We start from the raw sequence: 18,891 nt of genomic DNA, 5'->3' as shown, positions 1-18,891 counted from the left end.
CAGCAAGTTGCCTCATGTATTTAACTTGTCACAAGCCGAGACTGCCATTTACAATGCTATTCACCCTTATTTTTTAAAAATAAAAGTATTACTTATTGTTAAATTGTAACTGGATAGCTAGTTCTTAGGCAACACGAAGAAAACAAATACAAAATCCAGACAGAATTTTATTTTCAGCAAGCTAAACATTTTTCCTGAACATATTGCCTGATGCTGTTTATTACTGTTAGTCCTCTATCAAAAAGAGATTGACACTGCAATTAGCTTGAAAACAGCCCTAACAAACCTGTAGCACTGGAGTAAGGTTTTGCCTATCTATAAATGGGCAGACATTTCTATCAGGCCTGTGACATGAATGCTAATGCAGCTGAGATCAGAGGGTGATTCAGCCCTAGTTAATTCACCGTGCTCTATTTATATGGACATCCCCATGGCAGAAAATTGCAAGGGCTGGTATTACTCTGTAATGGTTAGAGGAGGGCCTCATACCAACAAGGAAGATTTATTAGATGTGTCTATATGAAATGCATGCAAATAAAGTTGAATTAAGAAACGTACAAACCAAAAAAAAATCTTTGCGGTAGAATGAATTGATATATGTATTGTGTGTGTAAGTGTGTGCATATTTGTGTCTGTATCTCTGTATGTGTGCTTGTGTGTATGTACTCACATCACGAGTCCCTGAATAACTCAATGTGTTAATTTGTCTTGCTGTACAAATTAAAATAAACTTTTTTAACGTTATGTGTGTAACAAATCTATGCTTTCACTCTGAAAAGGATTTAAGGAAACAGATGAAAAGTTAGAATACTGCTTTAATGGATTTTCTTAATATTTAATGGCTCAGAGTAAAATTAATGAGAGAAATCAGTGTTTGCACTTGAGAGTTGTGCAAAGATATACACATTCTTGATTTTTGTCATAGAAAAAGAAATTCAGTTAAGTGTGTAAATGCACTATATGCTATGGTAATGAAACTATGTAAAGTCATAAGAACATATAATTAAAAACTGACCAAATTTCACTCACTCCACATACATGAGTGTTTTGGAGAAAAAAGGTACTTTTTAGAGAAAAAGGTACTTTTTCAACTACATTTTCTTCTGGAATAAATGTGTTCAATTGCAAGCCCATGAAAGAATCTCTACCTGACAACTAGCCCTAACATTTTTAAGGGTTTTTTTTTGGTTTTAAAATGAGAGAGATTTTTATTATTTACAATTGAAATGAACACTAACATGCCTATCCTACATAAACATGATTTTTAAATATAGGCAAAAAGAAATGTTCAGATGAGTTAAATTAAGTGAACCACATTTAATATCAAAATGAGAGAATGAGATAAAAGTGCCAAGGCTGTATGTATACCATAACTTCAAGTCAAACCAGAAAATGCAGATAATTTATATGTACAAAGATGCATAAAAAGGAACTCTGATATATGGATTGTTCTGACTGTGCTATATTAAATGACTGTGTGACTTGAATAATAATTTGACTCAAAATATACCTAGAAAATTCTATTAAATTACACACTAGACTAAGGATCAATTAAAGTGATTATGAATTTCACTGAAAAGTATGAAGCTTTCAAGCAATACTGACAAAACAAGTACCACGATGTTGATACTTTAACTTCTTGTATCTTTAGTGTTTCTAAATAGCACGTTCAAGCTTTTTGTTGGCTTCAATATATTGCCATAATCTTATCTCTACCATACTGAGAGGACAGAACTCAATCATTTCATTCTTTTGTCTTTTGAAGTGTATTTTAAACACTTTCTTTATAGGATATATTTTCTTTATAATAATTTCCTCCCTAACCAAGAGAAAAAGAAAGAAGATTATAAAACTGCAGAGACTTGATAAAAACAATTTTCTGATGTTTATCTGTATATGTAGCCCTTGGAATGAGGTCTCTGAAATAATCATTTGCATCGAAATAAAAATATTTCCAATTATATTGAAAACAAACCAAAAGAGTCACTATTCAAAACACACGTTTTTATTGCTCCTCATGCAAGGGTATTCAGAAAGTCTGACACCATCTTAATAGAATCAAAATGCAACTTGTGTTTGGCTAGGATATCAGAAAGATCTGTACATCTGATTATAAATTTAATGTAAGACTGTAAATTATATACTAGAAAGATTTGTGAAATGCTAGCTTAGTAAATTATATTTTCTCATAAACCATGTTCCCACAGCTACATTTAATTTTCAAAATTAAGAACTAAAATGTTTATAAAATGGACTACAGTTTTATTACTAGGCAACAATACAGTATTTGCAGGCACACCATGTTGTCATGTAACATTTAGATCGTAAAATGTCAGTACCATCATATCTGAGAGAATGGAACATTAGGTACACTGAAGGATAATGAAAATTAATGAAAACAAGGAATTTCAGTTCTTTTATATACTGAAGAAATTTAATATGAAGTGTGGCTTGAAAAGAGACCTTAAATTACTGTTTTTGAATGACTGCACAACTAATTTAAAAATGGAGCCAAATTCTTTGTGACTGGTATCAATTATTCCCATTTAGTGGTGGCCCTTTTCCATAATTTTTATATTCCACAAGGCTGGATATCACAATGCTTTTGGACAGAATGCATTATGGCACAAAGTTGTAATCTTCCACACCTGCCAGGAATTTCAAATAGGAATCTGGAAATGAAATAGAGATACAGCCTCAAGAAATCTAGAAAATAGACTCTAAAGGCAACTCATTCTCTTGCAAATTCTTTCTACTTTCTGACAGAAACATTAATGAACTAATAAAGGAGAAATTGTAGATACAGAAGTATTAGGGGAAAAAGAATACTCTCCCTTCTTATCATCTACCCTTCTTCCCAAAAGCTCCCTTGCTGCACATATTTAAGAAGGCATAAAAGTTACCTGTAATTTTCTCCTTTAGCAAAAAGTATGGAATGCTTCAGAGTAACTTGGGATTTCCTGGGGCTTCTTAACCAAAGACCCTCACTTATTCTTTACTTATTAAAAGAATCTTAATTGCTATTTATAATTACTTTCCAACTCTTTCCTATTATATGAGATAATGTTTACAAGATACTTCATGTATAGTGTTTAATACAGAGTAGTTGTTGTTAACTACTAATCAAAGTGTGTTCTCTACAGTGCAATAGTTTTCCAGAATGCATTCAGAATTACTATCTAAGAAAATATTTCAGGTGTTCCTTGACAATTTACTTCACGGTTTACATACAGTTAGACTAGTCTTTAGATAGAAGTTGCCCAGAACAACATGATGGTTGGTTTTATACCTGGGAATATATGGTTCTGCAGGAGGAGGGGGGATGTAGAGATCCTGGAGAGCAGAACTGTCTCTTTTGGTTGGTGTACTGATGGTGCTGGAAGGCGTAGCAACGCTGCTTGTGGGACTTCTAGGTATAAGAGGCTGGTTAAAATGAAAAAGAAAATACATACGCACACAAACAACACACAAAACAACAACAACAACGACACATAGTTATCATTTTAAAATTATCTATTTCTGCAAAGCTTTTGAACTTGGCTGAAATCAAGAAGCGTATTATTTAGTACCTGGATATTCCTTGGAATCTCCAAAATAACTAGTTTATTACTTTTGAGGTTCCCACTTAGTTCTCAACTCACCTTATTCTACGGCATAACCACGTATAAGCTATTTATAAGGTGAAAGCACCATGTAGTGTTTCATAACGATAAGATTTATTTCACAGTCAGAAGCTTATTTAAATTAAATTTGCTTTGTTGGAATCCCACCTTTGAAGGGAAGATAATAAAGAGTAACTTTCAAAAGAATTAGCTCACTCACATCCTGATTGATATATACAAGAAAGATATTTTGTATTTTTTTCCCAAAAAGATATACCATTCTCTTAAGTTAGCAGAATGTCACAGATTCTCAGAAAAGGTTACAAAAATGGAGGATGAAAGGCCAATACGAGAAAATACTTTCTTTTTTCATAAATATAAACACAACTAACTGTCTTCTCAAGGTCATTTTATGGTACATCTTCAAAAGTATGGTGATTAATGTAACACAATCATTTCACCTTTCATAGGCACACACATTTATCATTGTTTAAAATAATGTTTAGATACACAACTATAGATTGCATTTTCATGCCTGTTTAAGTATTAAATACTTAGAAAAATTAAGATAGCATATTTGCTGAATTAAGTGATACACCAGGATGCAATAACTCAAGAGCACTTCCAATTCTAAGCTTCACAGCATTTGGAAATGATCTTTTGGTTTGAAAAATTATCCTAAAGTGAGACTAAAATTCACAAATTTTCATGTTTATCTTACAGATCCTACTGATTACCTATATATACAATAACATTAAAAATAAGAATTTTAGTGTAATCGCAAACATAAAAGTAATGATCACAAAATGAACTATATCTTCACATAAGATGTTGCCATTTTAGCCAATATGCAAACACTTTTAGCATATCTATATAGACCCACAGTTCTATTACTTTAACATGTATCACTGGACAAAAAATGGCCTATTACAGCTATTTTATATTGTGACAGTGCTTTTGTACAGATAAACAAAATGTTAAAAAAAAACCAAGCATAAATACAATGTACAATGTAGGCAACTAGGGTAGGCTACATAGTTTATGACTCAGTTCGTGGATTTTATCTTCCTTATTACACAGCTCACCTTAATAGGTTGAAATCATACATCCTGCCAAAATGATGGCTAAGTTTTAATCTATGTGAAATTAGAAATTAAAGATAGAAGGGAAAAAGAATTGATAATTTATTTTGGAACTCTACAAAATTCTATCTCATATGATATAAAAGAAGTCAGAAACTATACGTGTTAAGGGATTTTGAAATACTATTTGGAGTATGCAGTAGACTTATGTTTATGCTGATTTTGAAAGAGTGTCCAGTTAAATTATGTGTGTCTTTTAGTTACAAAAATCTTGGCAATGGGAAATTGTGAGATAATGTAGGTGATCAAGAGTCATCTGTATGGATGAACACCATGCAGCCTGAGAAAACGAAGAATTGTATTGTTTCTAGTGATGTATTAAATGCCTGTACAACATTCTCTGAATGATAGTTTTTTTAGATCAAGTCTTTAGACACACTATATATATAATCACCGTGATGTGATTCTGTTTATAATTGCTTTCCTCTTTGTCAGGACATCTTGGTATTAAATACAGACGACATAAAAAATAAGTCTATGTTTCATTATTATAGAAATAAGAAAAAAATCCATTATGCAGTACATTACTTTCCAAAATTTATTAACAGATATACTGTAAGAGAAAAACTTACATTCACTATGCTTTTAAAATGCTCTAACATCTCTTATTTTAAAATATTCTAATATTGCAAGTCAACTTAAGAACAGGTTCTTGGTAAATTGAACACCAATAAAAATTAATTAAAAAAAATAAAAACATAAGCTATTAAATAACACACTTTTATTCTCTTTCTTTTATTTTAGGGTCACTATTTCTATTCTGAAGACTCCTTTCTTTTATTTTACTATCTATAGGACTAAAGATCATCTTTCTTGGTTAGTATCCATCTCTGCCTTCCCCAGACCAAGAGGAAGAAAGGAAGGATGGAAGGAAGAAAGAAGAAATAATAGTTAGTGGTTACAAGTATATTTTAAATAGCCCCAGGAAGTGTGAGGTAAGGACAAACAGAATATTTTATTTTGCCTGGATTATTACTAGGATTCTACTGGGATTCTTACTAGGATTCCTTAGGGTACATGTGCCTTTCCCCTTCTAGTAAACTTAAATATTAGCCATGTTGGCTTCCTTCAAATTGCTATTTTCTCTGGGTTTCTATTTTCAAGAAAAGAGTTGCTATATCATCAGTTAGCATGATGAGCTAAATTAGTAAATATGTGGAAGAAAAAGACTCTTAAATATGTTTACACGGGTAACAGGTTTGATTGTGCCAGCTGGTTCAATGAATTAAAGTGGTTGAAAAAACAACTTAGTCTTTCAGAGAAAACAAATTAGTCAATCCTATTGTTTAACTCAACTGGTTAGTTGTATTTACTGATAAATCACAGAAAACCATTTCAACTGGTTTATCATGCAGATATTATCTGGCTAATCAGTACGCTTTGTACCAAATAAAACACACAGTAAATCCTAAATATATTTAATATATTTTTGTCTACTAATTGTGTTACTTTCGTCAAGCTAATCCACACTAAAAAGTAAACATTCTTCTTGAGAATCTTATTTAAAAATTATACATTAAGCAATGAAAAAATAAAGTATGCTAAAGTAGAAGCTTCATGGGAAAATGGAAATGGCTACTTAACCCCAAAGAAGTCTTTATGATAATTTAAAATAAAATTATAATTTTTTGAAAATGTTTCTACCTTTGAACAAGAACTGAAAGAATACAAAATTAAATGACTAAAAAATGAAAAAGGCATTAAAGAACATAGAAAGATAGGCAAAATTTGACTAAATGAAGCACAGAATAAATGATGCTATTAGCTGAAATCGCCAGCAAGAAATTCCTAGTTGTAACAAGTGGCATTAAAATTACAACCACCACCAATAACCATTTAAGGGTCTCAAAATACACAAAAAGCGACAAATACATCTTCCCTCATATCAAAAAAAGGAGTTCTCTCAGCATCCAATTCACATTTTAATAGGCATATTTCTTAGCTTCAGAAAAAAATATCCAAATATTTTCGCATAATGCAGAAAGATAGTTTTTCCTATCTTGGCAACATTTACTTTTCATCATTTGTTCATAACATAATAAAAGAAAAGCAGTTACTACTGTACTATGAAGAATTTCTAATTTAAGGAAAAATGTAGAAAAAAGGGTAAAATTTTATTTTACCTTTTTGCCACTTTGATGCTTTCTCTTATATTGGCAAAATATGGAAAGAGAATTAAGAATTATCGTCACTGAAATACAAGGTTATTTTAAGACTGCGTCTTGTTACTCAAGTGAGCATGAAGCTTCTGTATAACTTAGATCTGCTATAGGATGCAATCACATATGATAGGGATCCATTTTAGATTCTATGCAAACAGGTATTTTTCCTGGAAGGAGCTTGTCATAACATTTGGTTTTCATATGTAAATAGACATAAAGCTATCCTTCCACAGATTCAGTGAGACTCTGAAAGGGAAGAGGCATTTGCATATATGTTATTTCTCTGCTAAAACAACTCTGATAGATTTCTCAGGGCATGCATCTCTGAAAATATCCAGATTCTAAATAAAATGCTCATATGCATCTCTTCAAATATACATTGATAACCTAAAGTCAGTTAATGATAACTTACTACAGTCAACGGGACTACTACTAGAAATCTACTAGGTAAAACATACACATACATTTTTTTCATATTGTCAGTTTGAACCACATAAAGGCTTTCAAATTGTATCCTACAATATGGTACTGCATAAATCTTCCTCTGAATCATGTGTGATAACTTTAGTAATGGTATCCTACTCATCCAGTTTAAATAGCATTGAAAGATTGCAATTATTATAAGACAAAATTTTCAGCCTTTGTAAGGAATCACCGAAACCTCACTTTAAATCCTCTTATGGCTCAGGTCTTTTCCTTATGTCCCCACTTCTAACGTCTTTAAGGTAACTGAGTACATCTGGAAGGTATACCTCTGAAACTCCACTGGTCTTAAATAAGAGAAAAGAATTTCCATACTTAAGAAACTACATTTAACATTGAGATTTGACTCAAAACATTTGACATTTTAACAACTCTTGGCAACCTTATCTTAATTTAGTTGTTTCTCTGTCTGGTAAGTGATCTGGCTTTCATAGAGCTATAGAAAGTCTTGAATGACACCAGTGACATAAAGACAGCCCCAACATTAAAGATTAAAACAGTTTGTTACATATTATGTAGTTCTCTCTAAAATTCATGAATGCAAAGATCACAAAGAGCTTGCTTTGCCTTACAGGGGGGAAGTACCCATTGAAAAATGAATGATTACATCAAGTAGAAAACCTGGCCACTTATTTTAGTTACTCTTGGGAATAAGCACAGACTCAGGTGGATCACAATACCCCATTATTCTAGCACAGAACAGTTACACAAAGTTCTTACTCAGTTCAAACACATTTTTATTATAATTCCCAACACAAGTACCAGAATATTGTTTTATGTTAGCAACTTTGTTCTTAATCATCTATACAAATGCTCCAGAAAAAAACGTATGCTGGATTTTGGGAGGCAAGACACTGTATACAATTTGTAAGTTTGACCATATAAGAATGTTAGGTCTAATCTGAAAAATTATTGGGCATTCTTTTCCCTGGGAAAGCTTTTCTTAAGTAGTAAATTATTTGAAAAGAACCTAAGCAAAGGAACCGCATGTATTCAAAATGCTCCCACCCAGTTTTTTTCACAGTTTTTCTAGAATCTAAATTCATTAATACAAAAGATTTGAGTCTTCTTTTATAAGCATGTAATCTTTCCTGTCAAACGCAAAGAAAACATTTTTTTTCTGATCATTAATTTGATCAGGAAACCATATCTGTATAGGTTTAAAAATACAGATATATGTGCATAAAAATACGTAGTTACATGATATACAAGAAATATAGACCAGAGTCATATACTACGAAATGGCTTTATCCACTGAGTCATCAAATTTTGCACATTGTACTGAGACTACCGTGAGTGTATTTATTCTTGTGCTGTCCAGTCTTATTGGAATAGTTAATACTGCAACACTAAAAATGGACTTCCAGTTTTTGTTAAATTACAGTAAACATCATTTTAAGATATTAATTAAAGAATGAGAAACTAAAGAATGAAGAAACTGAAAAATAATTTTTGCATTTTAGGTGATTATCTGTAGTCAGCGTAACATTTGAAAGCATTTGGCTGAAAAACACAAATGTGATTTAGATACTTTAATTAATTTGCTTAAACACTGCTGAACAAAAATGTGATGTGACAATTGCTTGCAGCTATTTACTAATTTGAGCATGTAAAACATATCATTGTTTCTGCCTCTCAGGCAGCACAATTACATTTTTAGTTAAGATGTATTTTCTTCTCTAGTATCATACCTAATACTGGTTATCTTCCTCTTCAAAACATGCTTTTAAAACAAAACTCTCAGAAACATAAATTTTGTTAGCAATGTTTTTTTTTGGTCACCCTGACCCATAACTTTGATATTAAAACAATTTTGTTATTTATGTTTTGGTTTTCACAGAATACTGTAACCATTCATATCTGTATGTATTGGAAATGTTACATAATCAATTAATGTTCTTCAGTTGTTATACCAGTTGATAGACAAAATCACTGTTATGACTATTTGCTTTCCATTTCTTTTTCTGCTCAAAGTTAAATATCCTGTAAAAATGGCATCAAGATAATGCTAAGCAATAACATTTTAAGTAAAAAGCACAAAACGACACAAGAAACTCTCACACAAATATAAGAGATCAGAATGCAATTTAGGAACATAATTCTAATGATACAGCTTGATGTTATTTCATATAAAAATGTGTTTAATTAAACCTGTATCAGTATACTGAATTCCAACATTGATCATAGTGATCTGAGATGCATTCTCACCAAAAAAGCTGTTCTTTAATGTTTTTAAAAAATTGCTGATTCCCAGTGATGATTTCAATCAACATTCTTGCTAGTGTCCTGCTAATCCTCCCATGCATCTTTTAAGAAGAAAATGACAACACCCACGCATGCCTGTGACCTACTCACACTAACTTAAAACCACAAACATCAAAAATATACCTTGAAGTTTATTCAGAGTTCCCCGGGATTTTTTTTAATTAAATTGGAAGAATTTGACCATAAGCAATCACTAAGGTCACCAAAATCCAGGACATTAGTAGAGGTGCTACCAAGAACACATTTTTAAAAACAGTCTTGGAAAGCAAGAAATCCCTCGTTTGTTTCACAGAATAAAAGATTCTATCTCAGGTAAAACATCTCTACTATTTATATATGGGTGCAGATGACAAGAGAATTCAACTCCAGATTAAATATGTTTGTAGTATTTGACTAAGGTATCTCTAAGTCTCTCAATTCTATTGCAAAATGTTTGAGAAATCAGAAATTTAAAAAAAGAACTGCCAAGTTTCATGAAATGTACTAATGAAATTGCTCTGTGAGCATGAAGTTGAATTGTATGCTTTTGTTTATTTGGCTATAATTTCATGAATTATTGTCACAAGAAAATCCAAATCCAAATTTGTCATTATAGTTGATTGATAACAGAAGTTACTATCCTTTAAAAATATTTTTAGAAATAAAACTTCTTTTATGAAAACATGGTATGCTTTAACAATCTTCTACCTTAGGGTAGACAAGATTAAATTTTATTTGTGTAGGTACAAATTATTTTCTTGTTAGTTTAAAAAATAATTATTTCTTGTTAGAATACAGTTTTCCTTTTTTAAGATGCAAGTATTAGTGTCTGCCTCCACACTACACAAACTTTGCCATATTTTATTTGAAAATGCTAGTAGGTAAATTAAGCCTGGTAGAGAAGAAAAAGTTGAAATAGACATACTAAATTAAATAAATGACATAAATTATTTCTTTTTTTAACCTCTATTTAAATCATTCTTAGTAGACTATTAGTAGAAAATAACCTAAGGTCCAATTCTCCGGGTGTGAACACTGAAGATTTATATTTAAGTGAGTTAATGGGCATTTTAGCTCCAATGTATTTGGACACATACAAGAAGCAAGAATATAATAAGACTGGTACTTGTGTTTGCACAGAGGATTATTACTGCATTAAGCTCTAAATTTCACATCTGAGGTCCTTTCTTTGACACTAGAAAAAATATGTGCCCTCAGGCAAACTCACAAAGGAATCCAAAACTGCCTGTGAGACCTTCTTATATCATTATTTCTTTGACTTTACCCCCTCTGGAGGCAGTCTACCTTTAATCTATAGATTCTGGTACCATCAGGTTTTGTCCATCTTTGGTTAATCTACACTCTAAAAAACCGTGACCAGATAGTTCCCATTATGCTTCCGGTGTCTCTGTATTTTAGAGTAGGCCAAAGCTGTAAGATCAAGAAACAACTCTATAATGGTACAATTTCAGGTCTTCAAAATTTCAGGGATATTTGGTGATGGTGGTATATAGTATGTTAGAGGACTTACCCATTGCTCTTACCACTAACACCTTGCTTTACCACCATTAGGAAGTGTTTAATTAAAACTAATACTCTTCTGCTCTGTAAAAAGTCAACCACTGAAGCATTTTTTAAAGAAGTTGTAAGGAAGTCCCCTGCCCTCCCAACAGTATTGTTTATCAATAAGGAGTTGGGCTTGGACAACACATTTTGGTGGAACTAAATTCAATTGATATAACAAATTTAAAAAATGTTGATGCATATAAGCACTTATGGAAATACTGATTTTCTTTTTTCTGATTTCAACAATCTGGAAAAGTAAATTTATAAATATACTCAGTAACTGAACAAGCAATGAGGAAGAAATATAATTAGTGATCTGGTGAGGCATATTTTGGCAATTAGCAATGGACCTAGAAACAGTATCCTAATAACATATTATAATTATAATTAAGACATGATGTGAGATAATATAAAACAATTGAAGTCTTTGTTTCCCAGCTTTGAATATACACACTAAATGTGTGGCAAAAAAAGAATTATTATTCTTTTTTTCTATAATTATTCAATTATTTCAGCATTTTACATAAAAGTGATTAACTGGATAGTGTCATTACCTTAATTCTCCAGTTTGTGCTTGTGGAAAAAAATCTAAAAAGGGACCAAATCATCAATTTATTTCCTAGAGTTATTCCCTCAGAGTTCATGGATCAATAAGAAAACAGTGTCTTTTTGGTGTTCAAGGTGAAATAGAAGGGATTAGAGAGAGTTGTTAAATTTAACTACACACATATATATAGAAAAACCTAATGGCTGAAATCGTGGGACTCTTCTTCAGTGTTCCCACCTCTCAGGATCTTTGAGGAAGACATGTCAATAGGAAAACTACAGAGTGGAACAACAAAGCAACTTATAATACAGCGAGAAAATAAAATGATGTGATGGGAAGTCTGATCTGCTAATCTATGATTAATGAGTCAAAAAACATTGAATTCTGCTTTAATGACATTGAAAATATTTGATAATAGACATATACTGCAAATCAAATGTGTTTGGACATATTAATACAGTTTACATATATTCATTTGAAAAATGAGAGATTAACATTAAGAATTTAAATACTTTAATGTTAGAGCATTTTATATATTTTTATGTTATTTAAATATAATGCAACTTTGAGGTCAATAAATAGTAAAGTCTTAAACAATGAGAAATCATTATAATCCATAAGGCCATTCATGTGTAATGGAGATTTTAGAATTTTAGGGGAAAAAAATCTAAGAATGGTTTAAGGTACTAATATAGAACTTAGGAATAATTTACATTGCAGTGGTACAATGGCATTTACATATATTGCTTTTTTTAAGAATCTGAACAATGGGCAATGTTCTAGTTCAGTGGCCAATTACAATTTTAAAAAATTAGACCTCTAAGAAAGGTAACAGTCTCCTGTTTTAAAAATGTAGGTTTTGTGAAAGACAAAATTTCTTTTATGATGCATTTAAAGATTATATTGACTGAAATGTAAGGAGATATATTACTTCCTTGTCTTTCATTAATCAGAATAATATTTTTATAACTTCCTAGATAACTATGCTTCTTAATGAATATAATTTATCAACATCCAAAGAGTAATATTTTAGAGCAATTTCATGCTGAAGAAAAATGCAGAAGTTCTAAAGCAATAATTTCCCTATTTTGCCACCCAACAAGGTGGAAAAGAAAAAATGATCAGTCAGAAGGAATGTAGTAGGTATATTTTAATTACTATGTAAAACTTCCTTTACCTACTGTTTATAAATAACTATTGCTATCTTATGACCTGATTTAAAAGAATTCTATAAACTTTCATCTGGTTTCTTCAAGAAGTAGGAGAGTGTAACTTTTAAATAGAAGATTACATCTCAAAATGAAACCTCTCATTTTCATCTCTATCCATATTTTGGCTTGAAATAACTTTTTTTGTAATTATGCTTTATATGTTTACAAATTAAGGCAGAGATCTTTATCATTTGGGTTTTAGTTATAGTAACTTACAGATTTCATCACAATTAAGCCTATTAGGATAAGCTGTGAAGAGATAATTTCACAAACCAATTTTCAAAAGCATACAAGATTAATCCATATGCTGCTGAGATGAGGCACAATAAAGAAGCATTACTGAGATAATCTATGGCTAAAATGATGGTGTATGACTTATGATTAAGCTTCATTACCTGCAGAGCAAGGGGCTTCCATCTCATATTTTTCAGTAAAGCTGGTGCTGAGGTAAGCATGCTCTGAGGTCGCTTTTTCAAAGTTAAGATAACACCACTCGGGTCCTCTCGTAGTGCATTCACCAAATTTTTCAACTGCCACCCCACCTGGTAACCAGCAAAATCATTACAATAAAATTGAGGTACAGTACTCAAAGATTTAATGTTCTCCCCCTTTAATAAGATTAGTAAAAAAAAAAAGAAAGAAAATCACATAATTGGTGTACCATCCTATCAATTTTTAGGAGATAAATACTCAAAAAAATTTTATCTCTGAATTGATTAACCATGTCATTGCATTAGAGTCCATATTATTATGAAATAACATAATGGACATTTACCATATCAAAGCAGAGACTAAAACGATATCCTACCAATGGAGTAATTTAGAGTTTAAAGAAATTATGTCATTGTTAATGCTGTGCAAGGCCTAGATCCAAGCTCTGTTCACAAATACAATTCAAAAATCCACATGCTTGAAAACAAGGATTTGGCAATGTCCTGAGCTTGCAAGCTATACCACATGCTTTCTCATCACCATCTTTTGGAGCTATGTGGTACAAGTGTCCCTAAATTAGACTGACTTCATACTACTGATAGCTGGTACTAACAAACCAAGGCAGCATTCCGATGCATGGAAGACAGCATCAACACAATTAACCTTTTACCACACTATAAGGATAGAATAAAAATGACAACACTACTTCCATACAGCAGCTATTGGAAATGTGTTCTAAACAACCCTATAAACTTACAGTATAATGTGCTGAATTTAAGGAAGCCATTCTATTTGAGTATTACCTCAAAACGTATTGTATAATTAAACCCAAGTACTTGATAAATGTCCTGAAACTGGCCTCAGCTGTTTTCTGTGTTAAGTTACTTCTCTCATCATCCTTTTAAGCTTTTAAACATAGAATAATTTGTTAGTTTGCTTGAATATGGACTAGTTATGCAGTTAACAGGTAACTGAAATCCTCTAACTATGCCTTAAAGAAACACATTAAAAATGGCTATTGTTTTAAGGTTAAAAGAACACATTTCACACTTAAAAGAGAGAAGCTTTTATCCCAACTCTAATGGATTAGAATTTTCCAGGATATTATATAAATACATTGGATCAAAATTTATCCTGGATCACAAGCAGGATTTAGCAAATTGTCTGAACTGTAATCTAGTTTCTTCTTAGGCATCCAAGTGCAAGGGAATGGGTGCCCTTGTCTGTTATTCATCATGTTTTTGCCTGGAAGATAATGACCAAGCTGAAAAGAATAAGCACTTCCACTGAAAGAATCACAGATCCTGAGACTATGATGAAGAGGTACTCTGGACTGCAGCCACTGTGGGATAATGGGAGCTGCTGGTTTTTATAATGAGTGGGCATTCATTTAAATCATAACCTCTACTGAAGAGAAAGAGGACAAAAAAGAACTGAGATGCTACAATGCTTAAAAACTCAGGGGTCTCAGATATGAATCAAAATGATCATTATGATACTTGCCTAACAAGAATAAGAGGCTGCCAGTTTAAAAAAATCACATTAGTGCAGATAACTAAAGTAATGAAATTGGTCAAATATCTCCCATTACATGTAAGTGGGGATTATTATGTGCCCAAAGGTGTATTACATTGAGCTTGATTCCTCCGATAGCTAAGTAGTGTCTCTGCAGCCATTTCTATAAGCCAAGAGTCAAAGCAAAGTGAATTCAAATCCAAGTGTTCATTTTGCTTGCCAAAAAAATATGTGAGCAGATTTTTGAGATCAAGGTTTGGAAAAGAAACCATGCTGTTTATACAAAGAGTTTATGAACAACTTATTAATGATAGCCACATTTTATCATTTATTTTATTTATTCAAATAATTACTAACTAGACTAAAACAGTCAATACGATGGCCATCTTTTTCTTTCAGGATATGTATTCTCAACAATGAATTACACACTTCTATCCACCAATTTCTTTCCATTTTATTCTGATATGATCATTGTGACTAGCTGGGAATTTCTAAAGCTAGATGGTGTTTTCCTGTATAATGTTCACTGCAATTTAATTTATCTTGTTCTTTCACAATTTTTGTATGCTCTTTTTGAATATGCAATCCCCAAAACTAAAATTATTTTTCCATGAGAAAGTAGAATTGTTTTTTGATAAGAAGGCAGTAATTTAGTTAGATTTTAATTTTATAGCTGAATTTAATTTTATAGCAGAAAAGTTTGTAATTTCACTAGTTTTTTCAGTTTGTTTTTCAATTTTTTATGTAAATTCCAGTTAGTTACCATATGTGTAATATGAGTTTTAGGTGTAGAATTTAGTGATTCAATATTTACATGCAACACACATTTTACTATTTATCAATCAGCCTTCCCACTTTCACTGACATAACATTAGCAATATTTTAAACAAAAGTAAACAAATATCCATGATGACCCATATAAAGTATGTACCTCTGATTCCCCAACTCTACTTCCACTACCATAAGGAAATGACTTGGATAAAAGCAGAGATACATGTGCATCATGTGTGTCACAGTGCTGTTTAAACCAACCAAAAATTGATGTAAATGTCCATTAGTAAGAGGTATAAAAATTGTGTGGAAAAGAAGTTCCAAAACAGCAAATGTAACAACTCTACTTTTCTAAAAAAATTTTTATATAAATATGAAAAACATAGATATACAACATCATTAACAGTGTTACATTAAAGGGGAGTAAGGACTACAGTATATATTTTCTTCTTTATACTTCTATTTCCTGAACTTTTAGTGATAAATACATTATTATTATATACAGCAAAATTAATAAAATAAATAAACTTAGTCCATGAATAGTAGAAAATCATGAATTTTATGAATTACTTAATGAGGACTGTTTGTTACGTAGGGACAATTTCCACAAAAAGTATAGAGCCAGAAAGACAACACTATTTAAAACACGAAAAGGTGGTGATGGGGGAATCATATCTGCTCTGTTAATTATACTTTCAGATAATTAGCAAAAAATTTGTTACTCAACAGTGCTTAATAAGAACTGTATTATCTGTTGATTTTTGGTTTAATGAATGATTTCAGCAGATACTTGAACGTTAAATCAGGTTCACATATTAATTACTGAATGGGAATGAAGTTGGCTGAGTAATTCACAGCCCATGTGTGACATTTTTCTCAATAACATACATAGGTTTTGGCTCTATCAGTCCCATCCAGGGCTTGTATATTCCTAAACAGCAACTGGACTTCATGTCTCTCATTCAAATAGTCCTTTTCCTTAGATCTATCTCAAACTCTCTAATTTGGTTCATTTCTTCATTAGGTTCTATATTGTCTACTATATCTAATTCTTAACAATTGTATCCATATTGGGTTGTACCATGCTCTATTCAAGGGCAAATATGACACAATACTAAAGTTCTGGGAAAAATGATTCCCAGCTTTGGCTATGTGATATCCTAACACATCTTCAGCCATATAATAAAGTGTAGTGAATTCTTGAAATTATTTGTCTTTACCTGTCGAGATACTTATGGTTGGCAGATTATAGGGGGACATGGGTGGTTGGTATGATATAAAGAGGCAAGTATGTGAGTTAGAACTTCAGGAAATTTGAGAGTTAAAGGAGCTAAAGGTAATATTAGGAGCTAAAGGTAATGGTACACACGTGAAAATACACAAAATAATCATTTTTCAAGATTGGCTTTCCATTTTCTAATTTGTTTCTGGCTATAGTTTAAAAATATTGTGTGACAGACCCAAATTAGAAACCATGTAAGGAAATAAAAGTAATTTAAAAAAATGATTGTAATGTATTCTTTACATTGGCTTCAATAAAAGCCTTTCTGTACTAGGAGATAAAGGGAGATCTGAAAGAAGGGGGAAGAGATCCTAGTGGTGGCTAATATAAGAGGCTAATCCACTAATACAGAAAGGAATTAAATAAGGTACAAAATTTTAAGAGATAAAGGCTTAAGGATACAACTGAAGAAAAAATATTGTAATAATCAAAGATATTCCAACTCTAAGATGCAGAATGGGTAGGAAAATGCAAATAGATGATACAAAAGATTAGGTTCTGGACATCTCTGCTTGTTCTCCATCTTTTCTTTCTCTTCACAACTGATAAAAGCAGGTGTTTACCCTAGGCTAAATGTTGGACCCCTTTCTAAAATTGCATGCTGTCTTCCTACAATGATCTCTTTCCCAAGCTTCCACTACCAACTTTATATATATATATATATATCTCCCAAATCTAATCATCCCTACTTCCTAGAACTCTGGTGACATACTTCCAACAGTTCAGTTCATCCATACTAATAGCTACGGAATAATCAAGCAACAATAATTCACTAGGCTATATTCTTCATATCTTTGTTACGTTGCTTTTATTTGTATTTTCATCCTTAACAGCCTTATGAGGGAAACTATTTAACCCAGTTCACATGTGAAGAACTTGAAGCAAAAAGAGATTAGGTTTTCTCAGTCAATATTACAAATTTGTTTACATGGCAAAGCCAGATTTCATATTCAAGTCTGTTTGATTCTAAAGCACAATAGGAGAGCAAGCATGCCCCACCCTCTAAATATCCCATTGGTAATTCAAATGAATGCAACATTTTGAAAATCAAACTCATTCAACATCAATAAAAAGTTCCCCATCATCCTCTCAAATTTGGAGTACGAGGTCACCTACAACCATTTCCCATCTCTTAAATCCACGTGTCCTAAAGAATAGATCCTAGTAACTAATGTCTCTTCTTACCACCCTAGTTCTGGCTTGCTTTACCTGATTGCTGGACCTAAAATAAAGTCCTAACTGGTCTTCTGCCTCTAGTCTTTTGTAGCTCTGAAATATTGCTACAGCGAGGAAGTGTTCTTTCCTTAAAATCCTTCAAAAAGCTCTCTAAAGGCCCAATTAAAGCATCACCCCCTCAAAAATCTCCTTTGTCAATATGGCCACAGCTGTCTACTATTTCTCTTTAATGTGCCTCTCAAACTTTAGCATGTGTTAGAATCACCTGGAAAGCTTATTAAAACAGCTTGCTGTGTTTAACTCTCAGTTTTTGATCCAGTAGGTCTCAGGTGGAATTCGCATTTTTAAAACAAGTTCTCAAGAGGGGCTGAGGATACTGGTCTGGGAACCAATTTTGAGAGCTGCTGTGCTACACCATGAGCCTCTTGAAGGTAGTGACTCGCCCATGTCCAGAATATTTTAGGTGCTTAATGTTTTTAAGATTAATGATAAAACTTATAGTCAGTTTATTTATCAGGTACTTTCTACGTAGTATGCATGCAATGGTGCATACATCAGCCTGAGCCTCACTTTTTTAAATAATAAATTTATTTTTTATTCGTGTTAAATTTGCCAACATACAGAATAACACCCAGTGTTCATCCCCTCAAGTGCCCCCCTCAGTAGCCTGAGCCTCATTAAAGAGCACGAGCAACAGAAGAGATAAGCTGGTGAAGAAACACAGTAAAGAGAAGAACTTCAAATAAGGTGAGTAGAGG

At 32.0% G+C, this 18,891-nt stretch overlaps 1 protein-coding gene across 8 annotated transcripts in view; it reads right to left on the bottom strand.

Annotated features, from left to right (window-relative positions):
• CNKSR2 (connector enhancer of kinase suppressor of Ras 2) overlaps positions 1-18,891 on the bottom strand; it is a 274,913-nt gene that overhangs the window by 104,937 nt on the left and 151,085 nt on the right. For 4 of the 8 annotated variants that reach the window (XM_025997461.2, XM_025997457.2, XM_025997458.2 and 1 more), the window contains exons 9-10: positions 13,353-13,499; positions 3,290-3,423 (exon numbers count right to left, since the gene is read on the bottom strand). In XM_025997461.2, coding sequence (XP_025853246.1) covers positions 3,290-3,423; positions 13,353-13,499 — 281 coding nt within the window. The remainder of the gene's footprint in view (positions 1-3,289; positions 3,424-13,352; positions 13,500-18,891) is intronic. The other 4 variants (XM_072744442.1, XM_072744443.1, XM_025997459.2 and 1 more) reach the window with 1 other exon arrangement.

This window comes from Vulpes vulpes, chromosome X, assembly GCF_048418805.1.
Source record: "Vulpes vulpes isolate BD-2025 chromosome X, VulVul3, whole genome shotgun sequence".
In the NCBI taxonomy this organism is placed as follows: domain Eukaryota; kingdom Metazoa; phylum Chordata; class Mammalia; order Carnivora; family Canidae; genus Vulpes; species Vulpes vulpes.
This window is presented reverse-complemented; position numbering and strand designations above follow the sequence as displayed.